Source organism: Diadema antillarum, unplaced genomic scaffold, assembly GCF_040938485.1.
Source record: "Diadema antillarum isolate AM-2024a unplaced genomic scaffold, OU_Dant_1.0 seq00001548_RagTag, whole genome shotgun sequence".
Taxonomy (NCBI): Eukaryota; Metazoa; Echinodermata; class Echinoidea; order Diadematoida; family Diadematidae; genus Diadema; species Diadema antillarum.
Genome location: NW_027272277.1, coordinates 600,932 through 613,472, shown reverse-complemented (window position 1 = coordinate 613,472; position 12,541 = coordinate 600,932). Strand labels below are relative to the sequence as shown.

The 12,541-nt window shown below is 37.6% G+C and overlaps 1 protein-coding gene across 2 annotated transcripts in view; it reads left to right on the top strand.

Annotated features, from left to right (window-relative positions):
* The window catches only part of LOC139710621 (uncharacterized), a 48,962-nt gene that overhangs the window by 22,033 nt on the left and 14,388 nt on the right, over window positions 1–12,541 (top strand). For both annotated transcript variants that reach the window (XM_071622545.1, XM_071622546.1), the window contains exons 11-22: window positions 432–586; window positions 2,258–2,414; window positions 3,004–3,155; window positions 4,335–4,461; window positions 5,469–5,678; window positions 5,874–6,052; window positions 7,927–8,006; window positions 8,420–8,603; window positions 9,465–9,597; window positions 10,272–10,385; window positions 11,018–11,412; window positions 12,315–12,379. In XM_071622545.1, coding sequence (XP_071478646.1) covers window positions 432–586; window positions 2,258–2,414; window positions 3,004–3,155; window positions 4,335–4,461; window positions 5,469–5,678; window positions 5,874–6,052; window positions 7,927–8,006; window positions 8,420–8,603; window positions 9,465–9,597; window positions 10,272–10,385; window positions 11,018–11,412; window positions 12,315–12,379 — 1,951 coding nt within the window. The remainder of the gene's footprint in view (window positions 1–431; window positions 587–2,257; window positions 2,415–3,003; window positions 3,156–4,334; window positions 4,462–5,468; window positions 5,679–5,873; window positions 6,053–7,926; window positions 8,007–8,419; window positions 8,604–9,464; window positions 9,598–10,271; window positions 10,386–11,017; window positions 11,413–12,314; window positions 12,380–12,541) is intronic.

The window sequence follows — 12,541 nt, the reverse complement described above, 5'->3', positions numbered from 1 at the left end:
ATTGCGCGGAACGTCAGGAGTGGGGGGGGGGGGGGGGGGGGAGTTCGGCCTATTTAGGGTTAATCGCTGACAATTTTCGACCTTAATTGCTATAATCCCCCCCCCCCCCCCAAGTCTTGCTAGTAAACTTAAAATATGTTGCTCTGTGTCCCAGCGCTTCCGTTGCTAATTCTAATGTTCCAAAAAGAAAGAATGAAAAACACCTTTAAGAAGACTCCTGAAAAGATATCCTTTCACGAAATTATATAGTCTGACTGTACCTTGACAACATCGACAAGCAATGTCAAAATATGCAGTAATAACAGCACCTTTTCCATCACTGAAAAATTTATTAGAAAGAAAGAAAGGAGGAGGGGAAGAAATAGTGGTAAATGGAGGTAAATGAGAGGAAGAATCATACGAACGTGTTTTTTTTTTTTGTCTCTCCCAAGGTCAATACTCGTCGAGGGGGACGAATGGCCATCCACTCGGCTGCAGCCAAGGGTCAACTTGACGTCGTTCGGGTGCTCGTAGAGGAAGGCCAAGCAGACCTCAATGTCGGGGACACCAAGCAGAACGCAGTTCCACTTCACTATGCGGCAGAGGCGTGAGTCTAGTCAACGGGAGAAAAATCAAAATTCCAGCTTTCCGACCTCAGGGGTCATCCGAAGAGCTTAATAACCACGAGTTTTACGGCTGACGAGCTAGATATTGAGAAAAGGTTCACGAGTCATTATAAGTCCATGAGCATAACACAAAGTAAAACATGTCCACTGGAAAGACACACACTAAAAGTAAAACATCCCAATGAGCTACACACAAGTTTCCTACAGGCAACTTGCGCACTGCTCGTACAGTCACTCTGAAAAATCTCAATGTCTAACAAAACAATTGTGACGTCATAAAAAACAACGATGGCCTTGCGCATTGCTTTGCTCTGTGAAATGTAGAACAAACATCACTGTCTGCGCTCCTTCTAATAATAATAATAATAATAATAGTGGCTACTTGTATAGCGCACAGGTCCACTTTTCAGTGCTCATGGCGCGTCAAAAATGAAAAGATATCATATATTTACATGCATATACATATTCAAACATTTCAACAAAGAAGAAAATGGTAAACAAAAACAAATATACACCAAATAAAGAATACAACATATACCAATTAAAAATACAATATTGATCCAATATTAATGACATACAGCAATTACAGTCCTCAGTATGAAAGGAACAGATAAGTTTTAAGTTTGGATTTGAATGACTCTGTAGATGACAGTTCCCTTAACTGAAGAGGTAACTGATTCCACAATGTTGGTCCCATAACGGAAAAAGCACGATCACCATACCCATGTTTTACTCTGGGTGTTTGGAGTAAGAATGTATCTGATGATGAACGTAGCCTTCGTGTCGGATTGTAGTTATGAACAGAATTACTTATATATATGGGGGGAAAAGAATGAACTGAATGATGTACTAATAACAGAATCTTGAAAATAATCCTTTTTTTCTACAGGTAACCAATGTAAGGAACGGAGGTGACATGGAATCAAACTTATTAGTAAAAGTTAACAATCGGGCAGCAGAATTTTGCAACCGTTGAAGTTTTGTGACATCTTTTTTTGGAAGATTACACAACAATGAATTCGAAAAATCCAACCGAGAAGAAATAAAAGCATGAATAAGTATCTCAGCTGCAGATTTAGACAAATATTTCCTTATGAAACTTAAATTACGCAGCTGATATCGAACAATCCGCTGAATTTGAGTTACATGACTTCGAAATGACATTTCCTGATCAAATATGACACCTAAATTACGGGCTGTTTTCGACGGAGTAATGCAAGTGCTACCGATGTTGACATGACATGACTGATAACCAACTTTGCTTAACATAATTTCTCATAGTCAATGTAAGATCCCTTCACAACATTGCATCCACTATACGACTTCTTGCTTTCTTTTATTTTTTTTTTCCATTTCCCCTTCTTTTTTTTAAGTTTTTGATCAAATTACAAAACAATTTATACTTTGCGTAATTTCGAGTTTGTTTGTTTGTTTGTTAGTTTGCGTGTTTGTTTGTTTTTTAGTTAAAGGCGTCGGTGTCTCCAAAAGAACGATTCACTTCGGGGATGCGCCCCTCGATGAATATTTTCTTTGGAGTCACCTTTCCCAAGAGTTTTAACCAAAAACTCTCAAGGCAGAGTATTTGTACATTATTATTATTATTATTATTATTATTATTATTATTATTATTATTATTATTATTGGTTTCTCAGAGAGGCAGGCGTTGTCATGAGATACATGCTGGAGCATGGTGCTGATGTCGACGCTGTGACCAAACATAACGCCACTGCCCTTCATGTAGCGATTGGAAATGACAACAAAGCATGCATTGCTGCCCTGCTAGATTTCAATCCGCGGTTTGACATTCTGGTAATATTACTGCATTGCTATCATAATTATCAATACCAAATGTGTATCTTCTATCGGTTCAGAGTCGGCTGTTTGTAAGATGTTGCACAGAGAGATATGAAGAAACTTGTCCTTTTAGAATTGTGAAAGGGAATATTTGCTGCTTAAAATGTATGTGTAGTAGTATTACACTTAATATTGAATAGTGTACCGCAAAGCAATGCATAACTCTATGAATACGTGAAGTCTTCCAAGTACATTAAAAAACATAATGTCTGAGATGAAATAAAAGCTCTTTATGGTAAGCTTTTTATGTCTTCAATTCATGCTCCATTCTCACACTGTCTAGAAGACATTTTTACTTAAGAGTGAATTTCAATTGACGTAAGATGTTATTTCAAAGACATTATAAATTACCAATAGGAAAGCGACCACTAACCTGTTTGTTCCATTGTTTCGTTAAAAAAAAGAATATAAATACATATATATTAAATACATATACTTATCTATATATATATATGCTGCCCGGGAAGGATCGAGCTCTGTAATGCTATGTTTTTTTTTATCATATAATTTATCCGTTGTGTTTAACATTATTCCATTGTCACAGGATGCTAACGGAGAAACCCCCCTTCACAGGGCCGTGAGGAAAGACTCTGATTTCTTCGAAATGCTAATGGCCAGCGCGAAGTTTGACCCTCGTCTGAAGAGCAAGAAGGGATTTAACCTCCTGCACTACGCTGCGTACCACGGGGAGGCGAGGTGATGATGAGAAATAAGCAAACCAATAAACAAGTAAAACCAGTAAATGAAGGCGTCCATTATCAAAGCCCATTTTCAAGCGTGGAGGAAATGTATTGTCAAGAAAAATAAATGAGAAACCAAAAGGGAGAGATAAACGTTCACGTGATCAATGCTGTCTCTAGTGATATGTCCGTCCAACTGCAAACTTGGATTCTAGCAACGTCTTGTAGTTGTCTATTGTGGATATTTTCGGAAAAATACCTGTAAAAAATGCCTTGCAGTTTGTTTTCAGGAGGAGTCGAAGGAGTTGAAACCTTTCGGATATGATGTTCAATTTTGAGCAAGTCAGTGTACACCGCAATTAATTCCAAATTTCGGCATGAATTCGTTTGAAATTTGCCATGTATATTCTTGCATTATTTTATTTAGTTTAGTGCGAAAAATGATCAGAGAGTTGCGCCTTTGCCTCATTCAAAATGTAATACTGCAATGTCGATACAATATTAATTTACTTTATAAAGGCTGTTGGACAAAATGTCCTTAGTGGGTTAATGCCTCTATTTATACGTATGTAAGTAATTCAAACGTAACATGTGGAGCATAATGCAACGAGATCGCACTTTCGCTGATGTGTATATACATTTATATATAATTTGAATGAATCTATGAGATTGGAAATAATTATGAATTAGATGAAGAGACAGCGACGAAGGAGGGGAAAGCAAGAAAATGAAAAGTAAACTGGAATGTTTTTCAAGTTTTATATTTCCACTGATGAGCTTTAAATATTGCATGGTTGACACACCAGCGTTTGTTAAAGGGACTGCATAGTATTGGTAGAGGTAAGGATTTAACTTCGACTGTTTTGAAAGATATTTAGAAACTACTCTATTAAATGTGTAAAAGCAAATGATTCTAAGGGGAATTGACATTGTATTTCATGAAAATCAGTTTTGAAATGACTGAGATATCCAAAAATAAGGTAAAACAGAGAGATTCTAATTTTATAAGGATTGCTTTTTGGGATATCTCAGCCATTTCAAGACCAATTTTTATCAAATAAACTATTAATTCCTCTATGAATTGCATGTTCTCATTATCCCAAAAATACACACACACAAAAGTTGGAAATCTGCATCTCCATCCGAACCAAAACTATCCATCCCTTTAAGTGCGCATATCTCTTTGTGCATTCAGATCAGCCTTGGCTCTTGTCGGGAAATACCCAGATATGGTGAACGAGCAATTCAGCGACGGACACGTGGCTCTTCACATCGCCTGCGTAAACAATCATCGTGCGGTGGCTGAGGCGCTTCTTTCTGTCGTGAGTGCGATGAAGAAAACAACATATTAAAACACAGTGAACAGACCAAAATGAAAATACAGATTTTTTTCGTATCCCTTTTCCCCTTCTGAAATTAGAGACAAACAGACAAAGCATACTGAATGAAAGTGCAGAGTCCACTTGCCGTTGAGATATATATCGCACAACATTATTGTTGAAAAGTTCTGTACTAGCCATTATATATATATATATATATATATATATATATATATTTCAATGTTACAACTTATATAAAATGTATAATTATGTGTAAGTGTGTGCGTGTGTGTGCATGTGTGTATGTATGTGCTCCCCAGAGTGTGTATAGTTTTGCGTGTAATTATAAACCAGCAAAAAAAACCAACAAAATAACTAATACTGAGAAATTATTTACAAAATATAGTGCAACAAAATAGATGAAACTGTAAGGAATCATGAGTCTGTAAGCATGCACTGGTCGGGGAGGAAGGCCTCGAGCCTCGTCGATTAATAGAGTTTGCCTTTTCCTCCTAAGGCAACCAGCGGACATGCACCGGGAAGCACCTCAATCTTTATGATTATCATGCAGTACAATTGTCTGTTTGTATTCTAATGTATGTCTGCTTGTATTGTATGTTTAATTGCCGAATAAAAAGAATAGAAATAATAATAACACAGCGGAATGGTATGTGTAAATACTATTTCTAAAGGAATCTATTGCCTTCATAAATCAGCCCAAATAATTTTAGGAATGATTACCAGACAAATACAGTTACGTCCGATATCAGATTTTAGTTTTTTTGGTAAGTCTCATTTTGACAGCAATGTACGCATTGTAACATTCGTACATTTTATTTTGTGTGTGTTTGGTAAGTAAAATTCCAGGGCACGTAAGTACCTGACTGATTTACGTCATTATACTCGTAATTACATGCCTTTACGTTTGGCTATGTTTCTTTTCCTCTACAAAGTCATTAATCATCATTGTTAATCTGTTCATCTTGTTCATTTTTTTCCCTAAATATCAGGGCAACTGTGAGATCGACGCCAAAAACCGTAATGGTCAAACGGCAACGGCAGCCAGCCTCAGCGGAGGCAAGACGGCGTGTGTTGAGTTGCTGCTCGCAGAAGGAACCGACGTCAATATTCAAGAGAACGACGGTGACACGTACCTGCATCTGGCCGCGAGGGCGTACCGTGACAACGACAACATGGATTCGTCTCCCACGCTGGAACGGGTACGATGAAAAAAACAAACAAACAAACAAACAAACAAACTATTATCTGATATGATTGTATTATTCTTTCAATAGTAGCGCTTGACAAACTGTTTTCAGGTTTGTTGTTGTTGTTCTGTTTTTTAATTCCCGTTGCTGTGTCGTAATTGTTCCATAATAGTTGTTATCAATACTACATGCAATATCCGTAATCAGATTTGCGCCAAGCATCGTTCATCTGGGGTAACAGGGCCTGCTATTGCCATGATATGCCTACTCATCATGAAAGGAGCGGACATTACGACGAAAAACAAGAAGGGAAAAACACCTCTGGAGTACATCTCAAATAGGAAAGTGCGCGAGTTTGTCAAGAAACTGGCTGAAGACACTAAAAGGTAAAATATTTTGTACAGTCATACAAGTGTAGGTACACTTTTTTGTGTATAGATGTGTGTTCATTTTTGTGTGTGTGCAGTTATGTGCGTGTGTGCATTTTTTAGCTTACGCTGTGTGCTATTCTATGATTGACGGAAAGTTGTTAAAGGGACTGTACAGTACTAGTTGAGGTGAGGATTCAGCTTGAAACGTTTTGTGAGATATTTAGAAACCACTCTATCAAATGTTAAAGAGCATACAATTCGAAGGGGAATCAAAAGTTTACTTGATGAAAGTCGGTTTTGAAATGACAGAGATATCTAAAAGCAAGGTAAAACAAAGAGATCGTAATAAAAGTTGTGCCCTGTCAATTGTATTAAAATGACTGTTTTTTTTATATCTCGGCCATTTAAAGACCATTTTTTTTTTTCTGTCAAATAAACATTGAATCCTTGAAATTGCATGCTCTGTCATATTCTACAAGAGGTTTCTCATTATCTCACCAAAAACTGTTATAAACCTGCGTCCTCACCTCAACCAGTACTGTGCAGTCCCTTTGATCATACTTGTCCGTACATGTTGTAACAATACCCATTGGGCATACAACCCTAGAAAGACGAGGGTACCCCCCCCCCCTCCGCGACATAATCTGCGATTATTTTGTAACGCTTGAAGATTTCGCGCCGTCGTTTCATGACTTTTTAAAAGATTTTCGTGCAAATTTTCATATCAAATTTGCATGCCCCGCATGTACGATTACAGACTGGCGTCACGTTTGCATACGGCATATCAAGAAAGAGTTGATATTTCGCACTTGCTTGTGTGTAAAGTCAAAGGGGACTGGAGTATGTTACAGATACTGTTTTAAAACTTTATTTTCATGCGATTCGTTAAAGTGAATATTATTTGCGAATACAAATAATTCATCCAGATGATAAAACAATGAAATACATTAGATTGGAAAACAGAGAAGTACATGAGGAAATAATGCAATAGATAGAAATGCATGCACATGTTCCTTTTTAGCTGCATGAAACAATAGACACTGGTAATTTCACATTGTAGATACATATAAACTAACCTGCATTGAATGACCTGATCATGCATATGATTTGAATGAATTATTGAGATGCATAATTATGTTATGTTATGTTTTGTTAAGTGGAACTCGTTTATCATTTTTTTTTTCATTCAAGTTTCCTTTGGATCATTCCTTGACAAGATCTGTAATAGATATTCCAAAACATTTAAGATGCCTACATAACGAGTAGGCAACCTACTTAATTATATAATACTGTTGTTATGATGCAGCTTGCCTAAGTATATCACTTATTGCAAACGTGAGATAACACAGTATGACAATAAAAACTTTCTTCTTGATTTTAGTAACCTCGAAGAGGGATTTTAAGCTGAAATAAGACTGTAGATTTTTTAAATGCAAAAGCATTCACATATATAGTATACACTCTAAAAAAAATCCGAGTCAGAACTGACCCGGAACGGGGTCCGTTGGGGTCACACACCGTTCCGGGTCAAAAATGACTTGGAATTTGGTCATGAAGACCCCGAATGGGGTCACCCTGACCCAATTCATGACTCTGACTGGGTAATATCTGACCCCATTCCTTGTCATTTCTGACCCGGAATGGTGTGTGACCCCAACGGACCCAGTCCCGGGTCAGTTCTGACTCGGATGTTTTAAGAGTGTAGAAAAAAAAGAATATACCAAATTCGGTGGCAATGACATCGCATAATACTTTAATATTAACAGCCGTGATGATGGGGGGGGGGGGGGGGGGGGGCTCTAACCCAGCACTGTCTTAATTTTTCCAGCCTCCAAAATCTCGCATTTTTTAAGCTTAATTTTCTGACTTATTTCTCTGTCTGCTCTAAGGGGAAGAGGCCAAAAGCTCTCCATGGTTCCAGAGGATGAGGTACCAGAAGAGAAACAAAGGCCAACGACGCTAAGTGGAGGTAACTGACTGATATGGAACGGTTTCCGGGTTAGATAAGGGGTGGGGAATGTGCTGTTTGATTCAACGGAGATTATTACTGCTTTTGTTGTTGTTGTTTTTGTTGTCAAAAATTCAAATTCGTTATTTGTGTTTAAGGTTTAAATCAAGACTTGTATTACTATACCTCGTATAAACCCTGGCCGGAATCTGATGTTCAACAACGTTTCTATATTAATACTTGTATTCTTTGTAAGGAATATGCTTTGATTATGAATAATGACCTGTCTTGTGTACGGCCTACCTGAAGTTATATTCAATAAAGAAAAAAGGTCTGTCACATGATTAAAAGCGTTCATTAATCTACAAAACTATTTGTCTGTGGCATGCAAATACATGAATGTACTTGCACATAATCTACTGTGTTAATTGAAGGTTTCGCGCCGGGCGTGCGGCTTATCGACAAAAAGGATCTCACCAAACGGGAGTCAATCGTCGGCAAGGGAGGATTCGGAAAGGTTTACGAAGGCATATGGTCAAGGCAGAAAGTTGCCATCAAAGAGATTTCTACCAAGACATCCAAACTGCAAGAAATCAAACATGAAGTTGAAACCATGGCGTAAGTGTAATTGGTAACACTAACCATAGCATGTTTACATATATTTAGCTAGAAATTAGTCAGTTAACACTCAATCACCGGGCAATGACACATAAATAAACACAGGCGATTTCTACAACTATACATTCAGTGCTTACAGAAGTATTATTTGTAGTAGAACGCAAAAAGGAAGCTCCAAGAAAAATTGGACATCGGCATTCAATTAAAGAGCCTTGAATTTTGAAAGTTTTGGTGCAGCCATGGTATGAGAGAAGATAACAAGTTATTTGGAGTCACAGTAAAATCACGTCCCAGGAATCATGTACAGAAGCAGTAAAATAAAATCCACCATTACAAAATCTGACAAGACTTGAAAAGTCAATACTCTTCAGTGGTATGTAGGATTTTTTCATAAACTTTCTGACTTTAGTAATGTTTTCCACAAACATGACTTACTTGATGCTGAATTCTGAGTTTATACCATGTCTGAGTTCGCTGACTTCACATACATGTTTGGACTTAAATTCCCCTGCATTTCAGAGCATTTCGGCGAGCCAACTCGCATAGGATCTCTTCCCTCAAAGGGTAGAGGAAAACATGAAGTTATACTCGCATTTTAGGCACAACTTTGAAATCCCAAATGATGTACTCAATTCGTAGCAGTACCTTCATCCCATCCCCTTCCTCAGTTTGAGTCTTTGATGTAATGATGTAGATGAATAAGTGTTAGTGGGCTATATATTGTGTGATTCTATGAATTTTTTTTTCTTTTTTTTTTGGTCTCAGTTTTCTTCGTTACTTCGATTCCTTCGGTGTGACGTCAGTTTTCTATAGTTTACGCATTATCATTTATTTTTCTTTTGCTTTATCACGATATTTCAGGAAAGCTGCTCATGAAAACATTGTCCGACTGTACGGCGTGTGTTATGATGAAGAAATGTCCCACGTCGACATCGTCATGCAATTCATCGACGGTTTCAATCTTCGTGAAATCATCTTCAAGCAATGCCTACAGGTACCGTTTTGTTTTGCTTTGTGTTTTTCATTTTAACTATAATGGACTGTCTGACAGGAATTGGGTGGGTAATTATTTGAACCTCATTAACAAGAGGAGAAATTTTGTCATTTCCTTTAATTTGGAATTCATATAACTAGACATTTCAAAACCTACACACATGTATTTATATATTTACTTGTCTTTGTTTTACTATTTGTTCTTGAAATAATATGATTGTATCGGGTCATATGACGCATCGGGTATGGTAGTAATTTTCATCTTATTTGGATTTATAAATGATTTGCACTGAAAACTTCAGCAACATTCTTACGTGATAAAACAATGCATGGCACTAATTAACACACCTAGGGTACCAAGTGATTGCACAATAGTCTTTAAAAAAAAGAAAGGAAGGAAGAAAGAAAGATGAACGTGATTTTAATCGAAATAAAATAACTACAGGAAGTCATTATCTTAGCCTGTGAACATGATAACAGAGTTGGATTGGGCTTTTGGTACAACTTCAGCAAGATTTTTGTGTCTACCGCGAATGCCGTCAAGGCTGTGCAAGTAGAGTTTGGCGAAATTTTATCAGTCCTACGTGCTTTTCCATAATGACTGCAACATTTCCAGCCATCAAGTCCATCAAACGCACCTATTTCAATTCTAATTTCTGTTCATGTTATCCTCAGCCTCCTCTGACGTATGGAGATAAAATCAAGATCAGTACGTCGCTCCTTCAAGCACTCGTATTCCTTCACTCGCAAGGGATTCTTCATTTAGACATCAAGCCTGGGAACATCATGGTGAGAAAGTGCTGCCTTTAGAGTAATGTCTGTCATGATTACCTTTATTGTTTTTATGTTTGTTTTTCTGTTGTGCGTGGTATGCGAGTTTGTTTGCGTATGTCCTAGATGGTGTGTATGACGATCAATATAAGTACATTAGATCTCTTGACATTCACTTTTGATTAGGTGCGTGTGAGGGTGAGTGTTGATCAATGTAGCTTTTTTCTGAGATTTATGCAGAGTTTTGTAGCACTGTTGAATATATGGTTTGATTTGTAAAAAAAAAAGAAAACAACAAAAACAAAGCAATTATTGCATTGCATTTAAAAAAAAAGAAGGGAATGTGATTCAGCAGTCCAAGTGTGAAAAACAACTGCTTATTTTTGTTCGAATTGGTATTATTGTGAAAAAGGACCCGATATTGAATGAAATTCATAGGAAGTATATCATAAAAAATGCCTAACGGCACGCAGTAACCATAGGGATTACTCCAACAGCAATTGACTAATAGGATTGTTAACTATACAAGCTTGAAATTATACGTGTGAAGGTCATTCTGCGCGAAGACTTTCAACATCCATTTGTTTGTGGACATTAAAACGCCGGAGAATTCTATTCATTTTTTATTTTGCTGTTTGTTAATTCATTAGCTCAATAGATCTCGCCAGCCTTTTCTTTGTGACCTCGGATTGGCATCGATAAAGCGAGCGAGCCAGACACATTTTTCAGCTTTATCTCTGAAAGGTACGTACAAGTATATTCCCCCGGAATTTGTGGTGTCTCCCAGGAATCCGAAGAGCCAGAAGCAAGACGTCTGGTCACTGGCCTGCACCCTTTTGGAGATGTTTGTTGAAAAAGATTTGTGGGAGAACCAGTTTGACGACCGCAAGTTGCTGAAACGATTTGTGAAGGAGGAGAAAGTATCTCCAATCATTCTAGAGCTTGCCCAAGAAGACATCAAGCCCATTCTTGAACCATGCTTCGAAAAGGATCCAAAGAGGCGGCCAGAGACAGGCGAACTCTTGGACCAATTTGAAGATTTGAGGTAAGGCTGCAGAAAGGCAAGTGTCTGGTTTCTCGCTCACTACTTTACCCTGCCTGTCAGAAGAAGTTTACAAGGACTAGTATATTAACATGTATAACGACGTTTTAGCTCACTTTAGCCAAAGGCTCAATTAAACTTTACTGCAATTATGCATCGATCGTCTTGTGTAGACCTCCCAAAGGATCCCAAACCGCGAGAGATACAAACAACTTTACAAATCAAAATTATATAAATTGAATTCAAATGCAGATCAAGTTGTTATAATCAAAGATCAGGTTTTCCCATCAAACTTTCAAACATCAAGACTAGAGACCCGTGGGAGAATAATGCGATATGGCCGAGGCATACCAGTTTCCACAATGACATATCTATTTATTTTTTGTTTGTTTGCTTTCTGTTTTTTTAATACAGTTCACCTCGGATGGAGTGCCTCTAAAGCACACTTGTAATGCTAGACATTAACTGGCCTATTGTGTACTATTTCTTTCCTTTGATGGGGTCCTCCATCTACGTAGCTTTCTTGCTGATAACATTTTATATTCTCTCCCCCCCCCCCCCCAATTCACACCTATCAGTGGCTCGACATAAATTCGTTTATATCAAAAAGTGAAGAAAAAAAAATCCCAAACACGTGAATTTGATCAAAACCATCAAGGACCGCTGAGCTGGCAACGTTCATTTCAGTTATTGCAGACCATGTGTATAGCATAATAATGGTAGATTAAAAAAAAAAAAAAATCCTGGGGAACCGAATAATGTGGGGCTGAAGATAGAGAAGTAATTCTTTTGTCATTTGCTCTGTGTTGAATGCTAATATTCTTGTGGTATTCCTATCGTATTCATTTGGAGCATTCACATGTAGTCAGTCTGAGTACAAAATGTTTAATAACCACCGTTTGCAGGAAAACAATCGCCGTTGAGCCGGACGACGGGGGTGCATTGAAGCAATTTGGAACGAATACAAGTGGTGAGTAAAAATAAAAATATTATTATCGCACATTGTGTGCTAGATTCGTCAGCACAGATCTGCAAAACATTTTGTTAACGGATGTTAGGAATTACATGAACTACCACGTGATCGATTTCCCTTGCCATGACAGTTAGATAGTGTTTACACAAAGGAGAGGTG